The 20511-nt window shown below is 32.0% G+C and overlaps 1 protein-coding gene and 1 long non-coding RNA gene across 2 annotated transcripts; one reads left to right on the top strand and one right to left on the bottom strand.

Annotated features, from left to right (window-relative positions):
• Positions 1-13424: 13424 nt before the first annotated feature.
• On the bottom strand, positions 13425-15475 carry LOC149496694 (uncharacterized). Its single transcript, XR_016320682.1, has 3 exons — positions 15318-15475; positions 15101-15180; positions 13425-13621 (listed from the first exon to the last, which is right to left on the bottom strand). It is a non-coding gene; the product is annotated as an uncharacterized LOC149496694 (long non-coding RNA).
• A 2807-nt stretch (positions 15476-18282) lies between these two features.
• LOC149496693 (uncharacterized) lies at positions 18283-19584 on the top strand. Its single transcript, XM_089720591.1, has one exon. The coding sequence runs from the start codon at positions 18309-18311 to the stop codon at positions 19497-19499; it is 1191 nt and encodes a 396-aa protein (XP_089576717.1). The 5' UTR covers positions 18283-18308; the 3' UTR covers positions 19500-19584.
• Positions 19585-20511: the final 927 nt, after the last annotated feature.

Raw genomic sequence — 20511 nt, 5'->3', positions numbered from 1 at the left:
TTTAGTTTTGTTGGTGATCTGGTTATGGAGATGATACTTGACAGAGACACGGTGGTGGCAATGAAGACCGCGTTGGGTTGAGGAAGATGGTGAAAATTTAAGTTTCAGGTATTTTAGAGGAAAGGGATTGACAATAATGTCAATGAAAATTTATAAAAGATAATTTCGTCTTTTCCGCTCAAAATTAGCGAAAAAAGTGTATTTTTTTTTATGAAAGGACCAATTAATATGACGGAAGTAAGCCTCAGGGACGTTATAAATATTTGTATAAATGTCGGGGACTACTTAATAATTATGGCAAACCTCAGGGACAAAATAATTATTTTTGCAAAGGATAATTTCGTCTTTTCTTCTCAAAATTAACGGAAAAAGTGTATTTTTTTGACGGAAGGACCAATTAATATGACGGTGACAAACCTCAGGGACGTTATATATATATGTATAAATGTCGAGGACTACCTAAATAATTATGTAAAACCTCAGGGATGAAGTAATAATTTTCCCTTATTATTATTATTATTATTATTATTATAGATATTTTAGTCAACAACTTCTTTAGGAAGTTGGTTTAGGTTAAAAGGAATTGATTTGGGCCAAGTCGAGTTTCAACTCGGTCCGCATAAACCAATTATGACTATATGATATAACTTCGATTTTATGTGGAATTTAGAATTTAATTAAATTTGTTTAGTTTTAAAATTAATAATTCAGGTCATTTTAGATACGAACCGCTAAACCATTTGGTAAAAGTCAAAATTAGTATTGTATCTATTATTTTTAAGTAATTTACTCATTATAATTTTATAACTCATTATTTTGAATAAAAATTAATATTTTATCAATTTAAGATCTCAAGTAAGGTTTTTTAATATGAATGTATGAAAGGGAAAGTCTTTTAAATGTGAATCTATCATATATATATATATATATATATATATATATATATATATATATATATATATATATATATATATATATATATTTATTTATTTATTTATGCCGGTCCGAACCAAAATTGAAATCGAAGGTATACGGTTCGGTTCCAGTTCCAATATTTTGGGAATCGCAAACCGGCGGTTCCAAAAATCGGTCGGAACCGGATGGAACCGCCGATTTTTTGGCCGGTTAGAACTGTCGGTTCGAACCGTCGATTTGAACCGATTTGAACCGGGGATCTAGCCGTTACAAACTGTCAGCAGCTCTTTTTTTTTTAATTTTGTTGTGAAATCTCTTAATTACCCCTCCCAACAACTATAAACGGTTATATAACAGTTAGTTTCAAGGATATTTGTGGAAAAATGATTTTTTGGATTTATTATAATTACCTCATTCAATTCCAATTCCATTTACAATTTTCTCACACAAAAATCTCTACTCTCTCTACACTCTACTACACTCTACTCTATATCATTCTTCTCTACTCTACAACTTCTCTAATTTTCATTCACAATTTATTGTGAATTAATTTATTCAAATTCCAATCTCTAATTATTCTCTCTAATTTTTTTTATTCAATTTTCCAAATTATATATTATTTTCATATAATGGCAAGTGGAGGAAACTCAAATTTTGCTAAGGGCAAGGGAAAAGATTGGAGAAACACAATATTCATCTATCCCTACAAATGAAATCTTCGATTTCACTCCCAACCGATTTAATTTTGAGGGACATCCAAATGAAAATATGGAAATTCCAACTCAAAAATCTGAATTTAATAATGAGCAATTACAACAAGAGGAAGAGGAAGACCAAGAGCAAGAGCAAGGTACACAACTTCTTCGAAAAGTAAGACAGAGTTGCGACATATTCGCCATTCATTTCACGAAAAAAATTCAAAGGTGACAATGTCACGCCCTGACTCTAATCACCAGAGGGATTATTCGCTTTGGCCACGGGCTTGTGCCTCGGCCAAATCCGGCCAACACATACACCCGCCCTCATGGTTTTATCCCGCAGGTGAAATGGGAAACTTCCCAGGAGCTCACCCATCCTGAGATTTTTGTTAAGTGAGCACGCTTAACCTTGGAGTTCTTCCAACTCTCCAGCCATTCCACCAAAAGGCGCCTCTAATGATTAGTTTCCCCCTTTTCGATATATGATTCGATTCATTCCTGTGTCCCGCATTCCACTACCCTAGCTAGCCTACCATCCTAGAAGCTAGCCAGGAGCTTCGCTCTACCCGCCCTTTTGGGATCGCTTTGCTGGGTCGGGATGTCACAGGCCCACCAGCTTCTGCGTGGTTCGTCCTCGAACCATACATCTATTGGAGGGGGTCTGACTTTGATACCAACTGTCACCCCCTGACTCTAATCCCCAGAGGAATTGTCCGCTTTGGCTACGGGGTTGTGCCCCGGCCTAATCTGGCCAACACATACACTCGCCCTCACGGTTTTGTCCCACAGGTGAAATGGGAAACTTCCCAGGAGGTCACCCATCCTGAGATTTCTGTTAAGCGAGCACGCTTAACCCTGGAGTTCTTCCAACTCTCCAGCCATTCCACTAAAAGGCGCCTCTAATGATTAGTTTCCCCCTTTTCGATATATGATTCGATTCATTCTTGTGTCCCACATTCCACTACCCTAGCTAGCTTGCCATCCTAGAAGCTAGCCAAGAGTTTCGCTCTACCCGCCCTCTTAGGATCGCTTTGCCGGGTCGGGATGTCACAGACAAAATGTTCAATGTAATTTGCAATTATTGTGGAAAATCTTATAAATTTAAACAGTCGGGCGGCTATGGATCATTTTGGAAGCATTTGGAGATAAAACATCCAACAAAAATAAGAGTTGATCGGTCTCAAACATAAATTTCTGGGTACACATCTTCTAACCTTTCTTTATTTCAATATTCTGAAAAAACACAAAAAGAAGAATTAGCAAAAATGATTTCTATGGAACATTTATCTTTTAGTTTTGGTGAAAAAGTAGGTTTTAATTAATATTGTCAAAAAGCTTTAAATCCTTATGCTAAAAGAGTGTCAAGAAATACTGTAAAACGAACTATTATTTCTTTATATAAAAAAGGAAAAAAAGAGTTTTTATTTTCTGAACTGAAAATTCGTGTTTGAATTTGTTATGATATTTGGAGTGATCATTGGCAAATGCATTCTTATATAGGCATTACATGTCATTGGATTGAATGATTGGAAAATTTACAAAAGAATTATTGCATTTCGTACTTTTTTTTTTAAAAAAAAAAATTAAGTTCAAGTCTTTTCAAAAAAAAAAAAAAATTAATTGAAGCATTGTTTAATTTTTTAAGTGTATTTTTTTTTTTTAGAAATAATTTTCATGAGTACCCCTAGGTAAACCTAATAAGTAATCCATGAGTAATTTCTAACGGTTGGTTCCATTCTAATAATTTGGCCCTTTCATCCAAAAATTAGCTTTTCAATGTTAAATTTTAATGCAGTACTATATTACCCTCCGTTATCCATTTTTTGGAGCCCACCATCCTTCGTCTGTGCCAAATCTTTCTTTGATTAATTTTTATTGAATTTTTTTATTATTCAAAATTTGTAAGAGATCGAAAAATAAACGGGCTAATGCATAACTTTGCCTTTAAACTATCGCTGTTTTGTCTAATGGCCCTTGAACTTTGTGGGGGGGGGTTCTATCAAAACTTTAGACTTTCATTTTCTTCATTAACTATTAAACACATTGAATGTCTATTAGTCCACATGTAGGCACCAGACCAGACTTCCAGCCATCATGAGCCTCAGTAATTTACAATCCTTATCCAGGTTTAAATAGATCTCCTTTCTCGATCCCTTTTTGATCGGTGGTGGTGTTGGGTTTTGTTGGTGGGTTTTAAATGTATTTGGGTTGTTCTCTTTGCTAGTTTTTATGATTTGGGTACGATAATTTAGTTTTACAGTTTTTATTTGTAGCTATGGAAGAGACTTTATGCAGAAACTACTATGGAGAGCAACTTAACAAAGAGGTTACTGCAAATAATCCATGAAATCAAGAGGGAGCTTCAAATTTGATTTCAAAAAAACTCTATTTACCTTCAATTCCTCAAAAAACACAGCCCAGTTAGATGATTTCTTTTGGGTTTTTTTTGCCCTTTTCAATGTTTCAATGCGATTCACAAAGGAGAAACAAAATAATTTCAGAGACAGAGCGATTTCAAAATCATTTTTTTAGTTGAATGATTTGGGTGAAAGAAATGGGTAAAGGAATAGTTTTTTTTATTAATATTCATAATTAGAGGTTGTCATGCCACGTTGGACACATAGATGTAGACTTGGCCACGGTTCCGGATCCGGCGGTTCCGATTCCAGAAAAACTGTAACCGGAATCAAACCGAAATGGTCCGGTTCCGGTTTGGAACCGTCTGGTTCCGGTTCCGATCCAATTACAAAACTGACAGTTCCGATTGGTTTTTCGGCGAATCGCATAATTTTAAATTTTAAATTTTGAATGTCGGTTTAAAAAAAAATTATTTGAACATAAAAAATTAAAAAAATACACTTAAAAAATTTTAAAATTTGAAGACTGGTTAAAAAAAAAAATTATTTGAACATAAAAAATTAAAAAATACACCTAAAAAAATTTAAATTTTGAAGACCGGTTTAAAAAAAAATTATTTGAACATAAAAAATTAAAAAATACACCTAAAAAATTTAAAAAATTCTTCAATTAAATTTATTTTTTTAAAGACTTGAATTGTTGAGTGTTGAACATAATTATTTTTTAAAAAAAAAATTTGAACTGAATTTTTTTTTTAAAGTTTGAACATAATTTAAAAAAAAAAAATGGGCTTGAACTTAATTTTTTTTTGTTTTAAAAAAAAATTAAGTTGCCTACGTATCCTCTTGGGGTTTAGAGGAATCAAAGCCCACGTAGTTCTTACTTACCTTATATCAATTTCACCCCTTTTACCTTAATCGCTATTTGCACCACCAGTTGATGTTCCCGTTGAGGACCTATCATATAAATCAAATAAATCTTCATTTTCTTTTGGATTTTCTTGGGCTCTTAGTTCGGCATTGGTCCAATCATCCACGCATGCTTGTGCTTCTAGTGAATCGGGTGTCATACGAGATCATGTTTCATCAAGTATGTTTCCTCCTTGACTAAAGCTTGTTCAACCGCAACAGTGGAGACCGGAGCTGCTAAAATTTGTTTTGCAAGTAAAGAAAGAATTGGAAAGGTATTTGCGTGACGACTCCACCAATCTAAAATTGGAAAATCAGCATCTGCATAATCATCACCAAACTCAAAAGAAGTTGTTAGATGATTATCAAACTCAGAAATAGAACTGGATTACCTTGTTCTTTTTTGTCTTTGTAGTAAAACTTGTTGAGCAACACCAACACCACTTATCCTTTGTGTTGAAAATTGTGGAATATTAGATTGAGAAGAAGTAGAAGTAGAAGTAGATGAACTAGAAACATGAACAAATTCATTATATAATTGCATAATATTTTGTTTAATTTCATGCATTACTACATTTATATTAACATTATCTTCCACATCAAGATTTAATACATCATAATAAATAGTCAAATAATCACATAAAACATCCATTCTACATCTAGGATCAAATACAATAGCAACAAGATAAAGAGGTGGTATATTTTTAAAATAAGATAACCATTTTTTTTTCATTGAAAAAATACAATCTTTTAATAAATCATCATTTTGAAATTCTTGGAGTGCAGTAACAATATTAATACACATAGATAAAAATAAATTAGATGTGGGATAATAAACCCCACTAAATTTATAGGTAGCATCATTAAAAATTTTTAAAATATTTAAAATTTTTGCACATATCTCCCAAATTTGTGGATATAAATTAATATCCTCAATATTATTAGTAACAAAAAAGCATAATAATTCTTTATAAGAAAAAGACTCGTTTAGTAATTCATATGTTGAATTCCAACGAGTTGGGACATCCTTTGGAAAACGTTTTGGTCTTTTATTATTTTCTTGACAAAATTTAGCCCAACTTTTCATCACTTGGGGATGTGTCCATAAATATGAAATAGCTTTTTTAATTGGAGAAATAAAAGAATCAAGAATTTTTAAACCATCTTGTACACATAAATTTAAAACATGGCATGCACATCTTATATGAAAAAATTTACCACCAATATTTGGTTCACAAATTTTTTTAAGTTCAATAATTGATCTAGTATTTGCAGAAGCATTATCAAATGAAATTGAAAAAAAATTTTTTGTCAACTTATATTCATCTAAAATTGAAACAATTACTCTATAAATATTATTTGCAGTATGTTTATCATCAAAAACATGAAAACCAATAATTCTTTTTTGAATTTTCCAATCATCATCAATCCAATGACATGTAATACCCATATAAGAATGCATTTGCCAATGATCACTCCAAACATCACAACAAATTGAAACACGAATTTTCAATTGAGAAAATAAAAACTCTAACTCTTTTTTTCCTTTATTATATAAAGAAATAATAGTTCGTTTTACAGTATTTCTTGGTACTCTTTTAGCAGAAGGATTTAAAGCTTTTTGACAATAATTATTAAAACCTACTTTTTCACCAAAACTAAAAGATAAATGTTCCACAGAAATCATTTTTGCTAATTCTTCTTTTTGTATTTTTTCAGAATATTTAAATAAAGAAAGGTTAGAAGCGTACTCGGAAATTTATTGTTGAGACCGATCAACTCCTATTTTTGTTGGATGTCTTGTCTCGAAATGCTTCCAAAATGATCCATAGCCACCCGCTTATTTAAATTTATAAGATTTTCCACAATAATTGCAAATTACATCGTACATTTTCTCACCTTTGAATTTTTTTGTAAAATGAATGGAGAATATGTCGGAACTTTATCTTGCTCTTGTAACAATTTTTGCTCGTTGCTCTTGCTCTTACTCTTACTCTTCATCTTCTTGAAATTGCTCATTAAATTCAGATTCTTGAGTTGGAATATCCAAATTTTCATTTGGAAAACTCTCAAAATTAAATTGGTCGGGAATCATATCATAGATGTCGTTTGTAGGGATAGATGATTCTCCCATTTTTCCCTTGCCCTTACCCGAATTTGAGTTTCCTCCACTTGCCATTATATGATAATAAAATATAATTTGGAAAATTGAATAAAAAAAATTAGAGAGAATAATTACTTAATAAGAGAGATTGTAGAGTAGAGAAGAATAAATGAATAATATAGAGTAGAGTGTAGTATATTGTAGAGAGAGTAAGTAGAGAGTGTAGTATATTGTAGAGAGAGTAAGTAGAGAGAGTTGAGATTTTTTTGTAATGAATTTGTAAATAAAATGAGGTATTTATAATAAATCCAAAAATTCATTTTTCCAAAAATACCCTTCAAACTAGCCATTATGTAGCCGTTTATGGCTGTTGGGAGGGGTAATTAAGACATTTCACAACACATTTAAAAAAAAAAAACTGCAGTTTCTGACAGTTACAATGGCTAGAACCGCCGGTTCGAACCGGTTCTAACCGGACGGAGAACCGGCGGTTCCAGTCCGGGTCCGGTTCCAGTATGACCGGTTCTCTGGAACCGCCGGTTCTGGTTCCTTATTTGCTGGAACCGGAACCGTACCGGATTTTTCCGATTTCGGTTCTCACCGGTTCCGGTTACGGTTTCGGGCCGGTTCGAATCGACGGTTCCGGTTCCCAGAACCGTAATATGGCCAAGTCTACATACCTGGCCAAAAAATTAAATCTTCAGTCTCCTATTAGCGAGGTGCATAGTTCACGAAAAAAAAATTAAAGTTTAAGGTTATGATATAATTCTAGCAAAATTCAAAAGCCATTAATAGAAATGGTGATAGCAAAATTCAAAAGCCATTAACATGTGACATATAAAAAACGAAAATATTATCCACGTGTCGTATTATATTTTAAAAAAAATCTAAGTAATAAAAAAATATTTGAAAAATAAAAAAAAATCTTTCAAAAATATTTTCCAGTTGGTGGAGCATTGCCACCGAATGCTCTAGCTCCTTGTTGGCATTTGAAATCCCAAATCCATCTGAGAAAAATGGCTAAAAAACCAACAAGGACTTTGGCAAATGTTAAGCCAAACAAAGAGGAATATGCAGTCAAAGAACTATTATATGCACAGTCAATCCACCAGATGCAGCTCTAGCAAAACCACCATAACCACCACCAAGCGCAGCAACCGAAAATCCTGCGCTACTTGAACACAAGCCACCAAACAAAAATAAATACATGAAAAATGAAAAATCATAGATCCTACTGTAAGCACCGAAACCACAACCCCATTTCTTTTCTTCCTTAGTTTTTTTGAATGCTTGACTTATCTCTCTGTATCTTTTCACCTTCAACTTGACAAGATTAGAACAATCATCTCCAATGGCTTCAAATTTCTAACAGATTGTCCAAACATAGTCTTTCAAATTTGGCCTTAAAAATCAACAAGGAATCTAATGGAAGATTAAGAAAAGAGGAAACATGTGATACCTACTGCAGGACTCAAGGTGGTCGAGAAATGGTGTTGTTCACCGGTAAATCAATATTACAGGAGAAGGCTTCGATTCGTGTAGGATAACCTTCGATTTATAAAAGGAAGGCCAGAAATGAGATCACCATCTTGATAGGAGTTGATTGCTGCCTCAAGACGGTCGGTTGGTGATCGGAGAGCGGGGGAGAGGAGATCTAGGTTGCGATTGATGTTAGAATGTTTCCAGAGCCTTTTGCTCTCTCTCTCTCTCTCTCTCTCTCTTGTGATCATTATTACTTAAAAATATTTTTAAAATAAAAAAATAAAATATGCCACTTGGACAACACGTTACTTTTTTATATGCCACGTGTTATTCGCGGGGGTTTCTGATGCTGAAAAATCAATTGAAACAACTGAAGGTATTTTTCATGTTACATAATTGAGGTTCAGGCATTTTTAAGTTATAAATTAAAGTTTAGGCACACTTAAGCGCGAAGGCTCTAAGTTGATGCATCATTAGTGAAATTAACTCGAAATTAATAATAAGGAATAAGATGGATAAAATAATTTTGGATTAAAATCTTAATAACTGAGAATTCAATATTGAAATTTAGAAATTGTAAATTATAATTCAATAGAAAGAAGGAAACATAAAAGGAAACTAAGCCCCAAAGGCAACCAAGCCAAGGAACAAAAGTTTCTCCACAGAAATAAATCTATCAATGGGAATAATCTCCAAAGATTATGCCTCTCGGGTACTCCTTATGCTTTATATCATTGTTCTCTCTCTTCAGTGTAACTAATTAGGCCAGCTTTCCCTTCTTCATGGGCTTATTCTCCGCATAAAAGCCTCAGGTTGTTCCTCATGTTGATGCCACTTTTTGCCCTCCTTGTGTACATCTTGAAAGGCTTTGGATTGGGCCCATTCCTATTAATACCACTTGCTGGGAGAGCAACTTTGTCCTCAAGGCTGAAACTTAGAAACTGACTTAGCATATTTGCCTCATCAATCCAAGTAGACTCTTCTGCTAATTTGTCCACCCACAAAACCAAAACTTGTTTGATAATTTGATTGTCTATAGCAATGGAATGAGTCTGAATCGCTTTTTCTAGCTCAGCCAAAGGTTCCTCACTAACTAGCAATTGTGGAGGAAGTTATGAAATTGGTTTATGACTACCCACTACTTTCTTCAATTGAGACACATGAAAGACTGGGTGTATGCGAGAGGAAGGAGGTAGTAGAAACTTATAAGCAATAACTCTGACCTTACCTATAACCTCAAATGGCCTGTAGTAACATGTTGCTAGCCTACCATTAACCCTTGAGATTGCTGATTGCTGACTATAAGGTCTGAGCTTGAAGATTATTTGATTTCCTACTTGGAATTGAACATCATGATGACGATGATTGCATATTTAATCATCAATTATTGAGCATGAAGAAGATTAAATTTCAGCTGATGAAGAATCTCATCACGATCCTAGAGATAAGAAGAGACTTCCTCCACACGAGCTTCACCTGGAAGAAATTATTGCATGGATGGAGAGAGAGTCTCCCATAAACAATTTCAAATAGTCTTTCCAGCAGCTCCTTGAAAACTAGCATTGTACTAATATTCAGCCCACCCTAGCCATTTAGACCATGTTCGAGGCTGCTTCGAGCATCAACAATGGAACTAGGACTCTAGATTCTATTTAAAACCTCAGTTTGATCATCGGTCTGAGGGTGGTAGAAACTAAACTTGAGTTATGTACCATGCAACCGAAAGAGTTCCTTCTAGAAATTGCTAAAAAAGTGTGGATCATGGTCGTTGATCATAGTCTTAGGAAATCCATCTAATCGGATAATTTTTAGCTGTAAATAACTCAGCTATTGGCTCTGCGGTGAAGGGATGAGCAAGGAGAGGAAGTGATCATTCTTTGATAGTTTATCAACCATTATCAAAATGCAATCAACACCATTTGAGAGAGGCAGGCCTGAAATGAAATTTAGCTTTATTTCTTCCTATATCATATCCAGTATTGGTTAGGGTTGTAGTAAGCCAACTGTAGATTGGGTCTCATATTTATGTTGTTAACAAGTGAGGCAAGCCGCAATAAACTTTTGAATCATATCCATCATGTCGACCTAATAGAGTACAATATGCCTTAGAATGATTGGCGATACGTAATAGAGTGCAATACCTAATAGAATGCCTTAAAAAAATAAGCTCCCTGTAATTCATCTAGCAGCTCTTGAATCATCCGGATGGGATATTTATTCGAAATTGTTACTTTGTTTAACTAGCGATAGTTGATACAAAAATGCCAACTTCCATCTTTCTTGTGGACTAGTAATATCGAGCTACAGAAACGGCTTTAGCTAGGTTCTATGATCCCAACGGGCAACATCTTAGCAAGAAATTTCTTGATTTCATCCTTTTGTACATGACCATAGTGGTAGGGCATGACATGCAGAGGTTCTTGCCCAAGCTTTAGAGTAATTTCATGATCAGTAGCCCTTTGAGTAGGAAGAGACTTGATATTTCCAAAGATTTCTAAGTATGACTATAAGAGTTATTGAATTCCTTAATTATTATGATCATGAAGTTCACTATCAGTTAAATGAAAGGAGGCATCAAAAACCAATTCCTATAACAGAAATACATTAATGATGTTATTAATTTCATTAATTATTAAAAAAATTAGAATGTTTTATTACTTTTAGAGAATGTTATTAATATTACTCTCTTTGTCCTATAATTTGTGTCCTAATTTGACTTGCACATAGAGTAAAAAATTTATTTACTATAGTTAAATATAATATTTGCTTCATTTTTTCCTAATACACCCTTATGTTAATATTTCAAAAATTAAATCATCCAATATTAAATTGTTCTTGAAATTAATTAAAATTTGAGTAAACAGAATTTTATTAGAAGATTAAAAGCTGATATGTTAATTTTATTTATATCAATATTTAATTAATGATAATATAATAGTTTGACTATTATATTTGTGGACAAATAGATGTATTAAATAAAAGTAATATAGTAAAATTCAAATATTATTCACTTCTTAAAAAGAAAATAGAATAACAATTTAGCATGGATGAATAAGGAAAGAAGAACAAAAATTATGGGACGGAGGGAGTATTAATTTATTAAAAAAATTTAAAAATATCATTGATATAATTAATAATATCAATTCCTACTCAACCTGTGTCTAAACTAAAGAAAATTAAATTATAAAATAACCAAAATTAATATACATAAAATAAAATAAAAATACGAAGTAGATATAGATATATATAAATAGATTTATATCGATATATAAATGAAAAAATTAATTTCCTTTAAAATGGAAAATTGAAAAATATTAATGATATTATTAATTTCACTATAATTTATATAGATGTTAATTATATTATATTACATTATTTATTTATTTGAAATGATATTAACGATAATATTAATTTTAATTAATTATTAAAAAATTGAAGCATTTTATTATTTTATCCCTTAAACTGAAAAAGAAATTCCAAAGCAATAAAATAATTATATTAAACTGAAAAAGAAATTCCAGAGCAATAAATCAATATCTTAGTATTGCGCCATGTCAGCTAATATACTTCAAGGTTGCATGGATGCGCAATTTATTATTAGTTCTTATTATTTAAAAAATATTAATAATATTAATAGTTTTATTAATTATTAAAAAATAGAAAATTAAATATTTTATTAAAGAATCTTAATGGTTAATTAATTTGATTAATTATTGGAAAAATTGAATAACTTACCACTATTATTATTAATGATACTAATTCTACCTTCATCAATATTAAAAATTAAAAGATAGTTAAGTTAGAAAATAATCAGAAAAATTAATAAAATTTCATTATGCTATCTCATAAATAATGATGCAACAAATATAATAATATATAAATAATAATTTGTTATTGATCTTTATATATCAATTTGAAAGTTTTTGATGTGCAATTTCATATATTTTTTTTTATGACAGTGATAATTTATATGTATTTTTGGTATATGTGTTCTGAATATTTACAACAATAATAACTAAATCTTAGACCAAATTAGTTGGGGTCGGCTCTATGAATCTTTTATTTCTAATATCTATTCTGACCAAATTAATATCATGCAAAATAAAATATAAATTGAAAAATTTTTAAATACCTTTTGTAAAAGAAATAATTTTGTAGGGAATTTTAAAATCTTTTGACATATTAATCAACACAACAAAGCATAAAATATACAACAACTAACTAGGATCTGTTCATGATTTTTTTTTTTTCCATTATGTTCTGGTCATAGTCATATCCTCCCTAACATCCAAAGACCTTAGATCCTTTGTGACAATTTCCCTTTAAGAAGTTCTAGATTAACCTCTTCCCTTTTTAGCATCCTCCACCAAAGAGGTGTCCTTCTCTCATTTTAACTACAACTTTTGCTACTTGCATATTTTTCTAATGTGATCATTCCTAATCTTGTCCAACCTTGTGTGGACCACACATCCATTTCAATATTTACATTTCCACAACATTCATCTTGTGAACATGTTGGGCATTGGGTGCCTAGCATTCACCCCATATAGCATTATTGGTCTTACCACCCACGTATAGAACTTACCTTTTGTAACACCCACCGACCAATCCCGGAGAATCAGACGGTGGATGCCACAATCGGTGCCGAAGCACCATCTTATGTCACTTATAAAAGCTAGATCACAAATTAGAAGTGGTTAAATTTTCATAAGGAGGCAAGTAATTAACATTTTTTTTTTTTTTTACAAAAATAATGTTTAAGGAAATTCCTACGAAAATTTCGCAAGAGTTTCCCCTAAAAATTAACTTGCCACACAAAGAAAATATACACACTTCCAATTTTCTCCAAACCCCCAAAACTCCAATTCAACACAACATACCACAAGCACTTCTAAATATCCATCAACATACGCATAATATTCGAAACACATTCTTTTCAAGGAATCTATAATCATCATACACCAAAAATATAATAAGATGTTATTTCCTTAAATAATCATAACTCTTAATACATTATCAACTTATTATATCCAACCTTCACAACCCAATATTTATATACATGCCAAAAATCACCATTTACAACATATCCTACCCAAAATGTGATATTTACTCTGATGCTCGTCCTCTGGTCTTGAAGAACACCCTCCGCTCCTAACCTGCGCGTGATAAAAATCAACGCGCTGAGTGGAAGACTCAGTGGTGCTAAAACCAACAATTTAATTAACAATAATAGCCAAGGCAAAACTTAAATTACTCAACTATATAAATACCGAAATCGCATTCATTTAATTCAAATACTTTGAAAGCAATGAGAAGATTATAAATACAAATATGTCTTCATTCTTTTATAGCAACAATAAAATTTCATTTTTCGTTAAGGCTCATACTCATGCAGAATGAACATAAGCAGATTTGATCGTGGCCTATGTTAGCGCCACCCCCATCACATACTCGTGGCCTATGAAAGCACCACCGTGGCCTATGAAAGCACCACCCCATCACACAAATAAGCGCGTCCGCCTATTTATAAGGGCTGATAACCGCCTATTTATAAGGGCTGATAACCCTAGCATATGATCATAGCTTCACAATAAGAAAATCCATCTCATCATGCCACGTCTCAATCATGCATAGTAGAGCCCAAATCAAAATCATTCTTTCACAAAAGCAATAATTCTTAATCAAAACCTCTTCACTTAGTACTAATCAGTTCAAAATTTTTACTCAAAACACTATAGATATATATATACTTAATATAGTATAAAAGTACATAAATCAAGAACTTTTCAGCATTTTCATAAACTTGACCTTTGCTGGGTTTTTAACACATAATTTGAGTTATGGGTCTCCAAATTGAATGAAATTAGATTCATTAGAAATTTAAGACAAAATGATACAAATTTTCAGAAGGGACCACAGCCCAGATCAAACAGTAAGATAGCAAACAAAAGCTCAGAACACAGACCAACAGATCAGACCTGATTCAGCAGAACCAAGTCCAATGTTTCTTGAATTCCTACTTCACCAAACACTCAAATGAAACCAATCCAAAACGAGAGAATTCTCAAGACACAGGGCAACAACTTTTATGAAGAACTCAGAACCTAATCTTGTCATTATACTGGTCAAAATGGGCACTCAATTTAGTAATGCATGTGGCCCGACACAACAGAGTCAGTTTGGGTGTTTCAGCCATAAGTTGAGCTATGTATATCCAATTTGGACACAAGAGGATGGGTTGGAAAGATAAGAAGTAAAGCTATAACTTTTATGAAGAACATAAAACGTTATTTTGCCATTTGAGTGGTCAAAATGGACAATCATTTCGGATAGACAGGTAAGACATCATAACAGAACCAGTTTTGGTATTTAAATCATAAGTTGAGCTACAAGTATTGGAATTAGACATAAGAATATGTTTTGGAAAGCTGAGAAATAGAGCTACAACTTTCATGAAGAAGTCAGAAACAAATGGGAAGTATAAAGGGGTCAAAAATGAGTTCCAATCCCACGGCAGAACATATCTCACATTAAAATTCAGCAATTTAACCAAAACATACAAAGTTCCCAAAATATATTTAAAACCCTAACCATGTAAAAACAACTTAAACAAGTGAAATTATGATTGCACTAACCTTATTAACAAGCTTGAATAAGCTTGGAAAGCCTTACTCCTTGGCTTTCTCTTTACCCTTTGAGGATGGTTCTCCAACCTCTTCAAAGCATGAAAAATCAACATTACAAGCAAAACTTGACAAAAGAAATAGTTGGAGCATGATTTAATGCATCAATAACATGTCTAAACCTTGAATTCTACTTAACAATTCACAAAACTCAAAAACCACAACTTACTTGCTTCAATGGTAACTTCACTTCTCTTTGCTTTTAATCACCAATCTCAACTTCTACTCCTTAATTCTGAAGCATTAAGTCCTATTCTATGGTTTAATTAGGTAGTTTGGTGGTAAATTTGGAGGTAAGAAAATGAAAGAAGAAGGAAGAAGATGGAAATGGCATGGAGGAGAGAAGAGAAGAAAGAAAAAAAAATGTTGTGGTGTTACTTTAAGTGCCAAAGTCAAATTTGACTTCCTAAAATCATGCCAAATGTGTGGCTAAGATCAAGTCCTAAATAATCTCATCCAATGGCTCTAAATATTCCTCAAATAATTCTCTTCTACTTATTATTTAACTCCACCAATTAATTAAATTAACTCCACTAAAATAATTCCTCTAGTATACCACACTAGAAATACTATGCATTTAATACATAAACTCTCCAAAAATATTCATTAAATATTTTCTACCCACCTAAATCATGCAAACATGCTCCAAAAATGGTAAATAAAATATTAACTATGCATAGTAATTTTTCCGGACTAAAATAATACCAAGTCCCGGACCGATGGTACTATTCATAGACCGGTAAATCACTATTACCGACACTAAAAGAAAAAAAATCAGTCTGTTACACCTTTTGCCTTGTTAAATATCTTTTTATCACATATTATACCTTTAGTACCTTAATTTCATCCATCCAACTTGAATTCTGTGAGAAATATCTTCATATGTGGGACCTTCCTCTTGGAGCACGTAGCCTAAGTATTTGAATTGATTGCACATGGGTACCACTGTATAATCTAATCTAACCTCACTTTCCTACTTGTTTTCTTAAACCAAACTTACAATTCATGTATCTATCTTATTTATGCTTAGCCTAAATTTACTCTTATCCTCAAGAGTTCTCCTCCATAGTTCCAACTTTTGATTTAATACTTCATTAGTTTCATCGATCAGGATAATATCATCTGCGAATAATGTGCACCATGGAACATTCTCTTGTATATTAATGGTTAGTTCATCCATTAAGTAAATAAGTATGAGCTCAAAATAGATTCTTGATGTAGTCCAACTATTATGGAAAACTCCTTTGTCTCGTTTTCAATTATTCTCACACTAATTACTACAGTTTCATACATATCTGTAATGGTGCATATACTTATTATAAAATCTTTTTTTTCTAACATCCACCAAAAAGTACTTTCCTCAACACTTTGTCATAAGCTTTCGGGATAATGTTAATTTTGGTGTCTGTACTTGTCAACTTTTTCCATTTTGGTGTCCGAACAGAAAATTGTGACAATTGAGTATCCAAATTTATAATTTTTTTTTTTAGGTGTCTTCTAATGACATGGACTATCGGAAAATCTAATGGGATTGATTGAGACCTTTACATGCTGTCACTGTTAATAATGAAAGTCCAAATCCTCTTCAGTAATTCATTTGCCAGGTACAATTTGAATGTTTTCTCAACTGCAGTAGATATTCCTTTTTTTTTTTTTTTTTTTTTTTTTTTTTTTTTTTTTTGGGGGTAGAGAGCAAAAGTATATGTTTGTCAAATCTTTTACGAACCATAGAAATTTTAGTTGTTATTTAAAAACCTACTGTCAACTTGAGAATAATTTTAAGAACTAATAGTTTGTTTTCTTAACAGTCTTTTTACTCAAGGATTAGTCGGAATTCAACCAATTGATGTTCCAGGAATCGAGAATGTAAGGGTTGTCTCATTCTTTCTCTCTCTCTCTCTCTCTCTCTCTCTCTTTTGTTCTTCCCCAGCATCAGCGTCAATTTTTTTATTCTATCAAAGAGAGTTTAAAAATATGATTGTACTTTTTCGTGCTCTGCAGGTCGATGTTACTGGTATTATTGAAGGCCACTCTTCATATCTATGGGCTACACAACAGATTTTGGAACAACTTGAATTGGATGCTTATTATCCTGTTTTCAGAAACACAGTCCACCACCGCAAATAGAGAATTTCTGGCAAATTGTTCTCACTCCAAATTGAAATTAGACTTCCAATTCTTGATGAACTCAAGATTTATGATTTTGCTTTAAAAGTTTGCATCTAATTGCGGCGGAAGTCATGTTTCTGATTGACCTAACCCGGGTTTCTCATGGTTCTATCTTTGTTGCTTTTCTTGTACATATTACAGATGAGAAGAAATACGTTGGTTACAACTCTACTAATGGGTGATATATCGACGTCTTTCTCTCTGCCAGGTCGATGAACTATGTACTTATTCTATCTTATGAATTTAGTCCGTTTGTATAGTGAAATTTAATTGTCAGGATCTGTAACGTCAAAAATTAGTTTACTAGTAAATGTTATATTGCTCCAAATATTAGATCTGGGTTTAGATATTTTTTCCTTGGTTGATCGAGACTTGGTTTAAAGTAATGCAATGGAAGTAAATGTTTCTCCTATTATTTTTTAACTTGTTTTTGTATGGATTTTTATAACCAGTGATTGTAGAATTTAGAGTTTGGATTTTGAGGTTAGATATCCTCAATTATTTTATTTTCAAGTGATGCTATTTTTAGTGTGTGAATGGGAAACAAGAGTGATTTTCTTTTTTCAATTTTTTATTTGTTCGTTGTTTTTTTATTTTTAGTTTTCACACACACACACACACACACACACACACACACACACACACACACACACACACACACATATACATATACATATATATATATATATATATATATATATATATTCTTTCCTTTGTCACGAATGAAAGAAGTACAAGTTTTAGCATAAATATTCATTGATTCTTTTCTTAACTTGATGATCAACACCAGCAAGATTGAGGAGCAGAAAAAAAAGCATTCTTCTTTGTGGATATAATTAATATTCTAATATCAAAATACAATCAACTTAACTACTAAGGAACATAAGATGCTAAAAGATATTATATTGGCTGTAATGATAGTTAAATTTCGAATGAGATCTTAGCAAGAAAACATAACATATTGTCAAGCTCGAAAATTCAAAATAGAGAAATGGAAATATCACATGAGAAGGATAATCAAGAACAATCAAAATTCCCAATCATCATAGCAATGACGGGTCCTTCAAGTATAAAAAAGAGCGAAATATCTCGTAAAATAGCTGCATTTCTTCAATATCCTCTAATTGATGAAGAAGATATCACCCCTTACCTTCAAAATTTCATTCCAAGCTCCTCCATTGAATCTTACCTATTGCCTTTCAAAATTGCCTCTCAAATCTGTTCAACCCAACTCGATTCAAAACTCGGAGTTATCCTCAATACTCTACTGTCTAATAATACCCAATTCAATGATTTAGTGCAACTTGCAACTTCTAAAGATGTCTCTCTAATTAACATTGAGTGTAAAACTGAAAACAACAATGTTCAAACCGTTTGTCAATATGATACTATGCAAGTACCAAAAATTAATATCGAGATTACAAAAACTTTTGTTGTAGAGGACTTTGTCGCAGAAGTATTCAAGGCTATAGAATCACATTATCGTGAAGCTGTTGATAATGCTTCTAAAGGTAATGTTGATCTTATTGAGACCACTTTCACAGAGAGACATGCACATGAATTTTCATTCATTGAAGACCATTCCATTTCTAGTTTTGAGAAGCTCAAATGCAACTGTTGCCAACAACTCATTTCTGGTAAAATCTATAAGTGCGCTGAATGTGATGAATTCATCCTCCACAAAGCTTGTGCAGAATTAAATGACAAATTATTTGGTTTGAGGAAAAATTGTCCTCCTTTTTTAAAAAAAGTTCCATTTGATTATGATTTTCCTAATCAATATAAATGTAATCTTTGCCAAAAATTCTCAAAATTTTGTTCTGATTGCCTACTTCAAACCCATATCCAAAGTACATTTTTACCCACTATTATTAGATATAAAGGTCATGTACACGCTCTTAATTTTATTATAATGCCACCATGGGTCAATTTCCAATTCAAATGCTCGAAATGTGATAGAATCGGAAATTCTATTAGCTACAAATGTTACGAGTGTAATTTTGATCTTCACGTCGATTGTGCTTTGCAGCAGGTGCTGCTGCCCTGGTGGCAGCAGTTGGTGGGCATACAGCCTCACAAAGCCTATGCCACCACGACCGCTGCCACCAGCGTGCCGCCGCCGCCGAAAGGATCTCAGTCAGAAGGAAGATATTTCGAAAAATCTAATTCTACATCTTTATAAAAAGAGAGAAGACCGATCAAAGATTATGATTGATATTTTTTTTTTATTTCTAGTTTCTTTATATAATATATATGTATGGATTTGTTATGGGATTTGCTAAGTAAGCTCTATTTTCTTTCTTTTATTTCCTTAGTTTCCTTCCTTTTCTAATTAATCAGTCTTTGCAACAAATAAGAAAAAATCCATTTTGCTTAGATTTTATTAAAAAGACTTGCAGGAATTAAATTATTATGTTATGCATATAGTATAATATAATTAATGAAACGAACTTCAAATTAAAATTATTCTTCTTTTAAATTATTCTCCTATATGCCACCAAAATTTCAATCTCTAAGTGCTACAACTAAATACGAATTTCAATCTTATGTTTCCTATATTCTCCTAATTACTTACAGGTGTATTAACTGAGCCAAACTCAATAAGTGGTCCAATTGTAAAATAGCAGGGCTTATTAGAGTCAAATTGCAGGAGTCTTGCAGTAGTCCAATTGCCTACGGAAAGTAGGCAAGAACTAATAAAATTTTGTTAATTTATTTAAATAAAATTTATCTCTCTGCGGATTACCGTGTTATATATAAATTATAATTTTGTTAATTTATTTAAATAATTGTAAACATCAATTAATCCTATCAAATTTTTAGTTAGAGTTTATAATTCAAAGTATTTTAGACACTATTTCTTATTATAGATAATTCTATATAAATAAAGTTCTACCATTCAAATAGTGGGATGTGAATAATATACAACAAAATTTTGTATAATTTAATTATTTAATGATACAATATTAAAATAAAAGAAAAAAAAGAAACATATATATATACACCAATTGCAAAAAAGTCAAATTATCTATATATATAGAGAGAAATAATTTCAAGTAGATAAAATAGTAGCAAGTCCAACTGACTTATGTTTATCTACATCAAATTATCCTCTAGGTGAAAGCCTGTAATTTTTAAGAAAATTATTTTGAATACTTGGAGAATTCATATCTACAAACAAATTATTCTCTTGT

This window comes from Jatropha curcas, chromosome 4 (assembly GCF_041381405.1).
Source record: "Jatropha curcas cultivar XTBG-Jc1 chromosome 4, XTBG_Jcur_1.0, whole genome shotgun sequence".
In the NCBI taxonomy this organism is placed as follows: Eukaryota; Viridiplantae; Streptophyta; class Magnoliopsida; order Malpighiales; family Euphorbiaceae; genus Jatropha; species Jatropha curcas.
Note: the sequence above shows the minus strand (reverse complement) of the source record. Positions and strands in the feature narration are given on the sequence as shown.

Excerpts from the sequence above, each read along its gene's own strand:
- LOC149496693 (XM_089720591.1), top strand. The coding sequence starts at position 18,309 with ATGGAAATATCACATGAGAAGGATAATCAAGAACAATCAAAATTCCCA.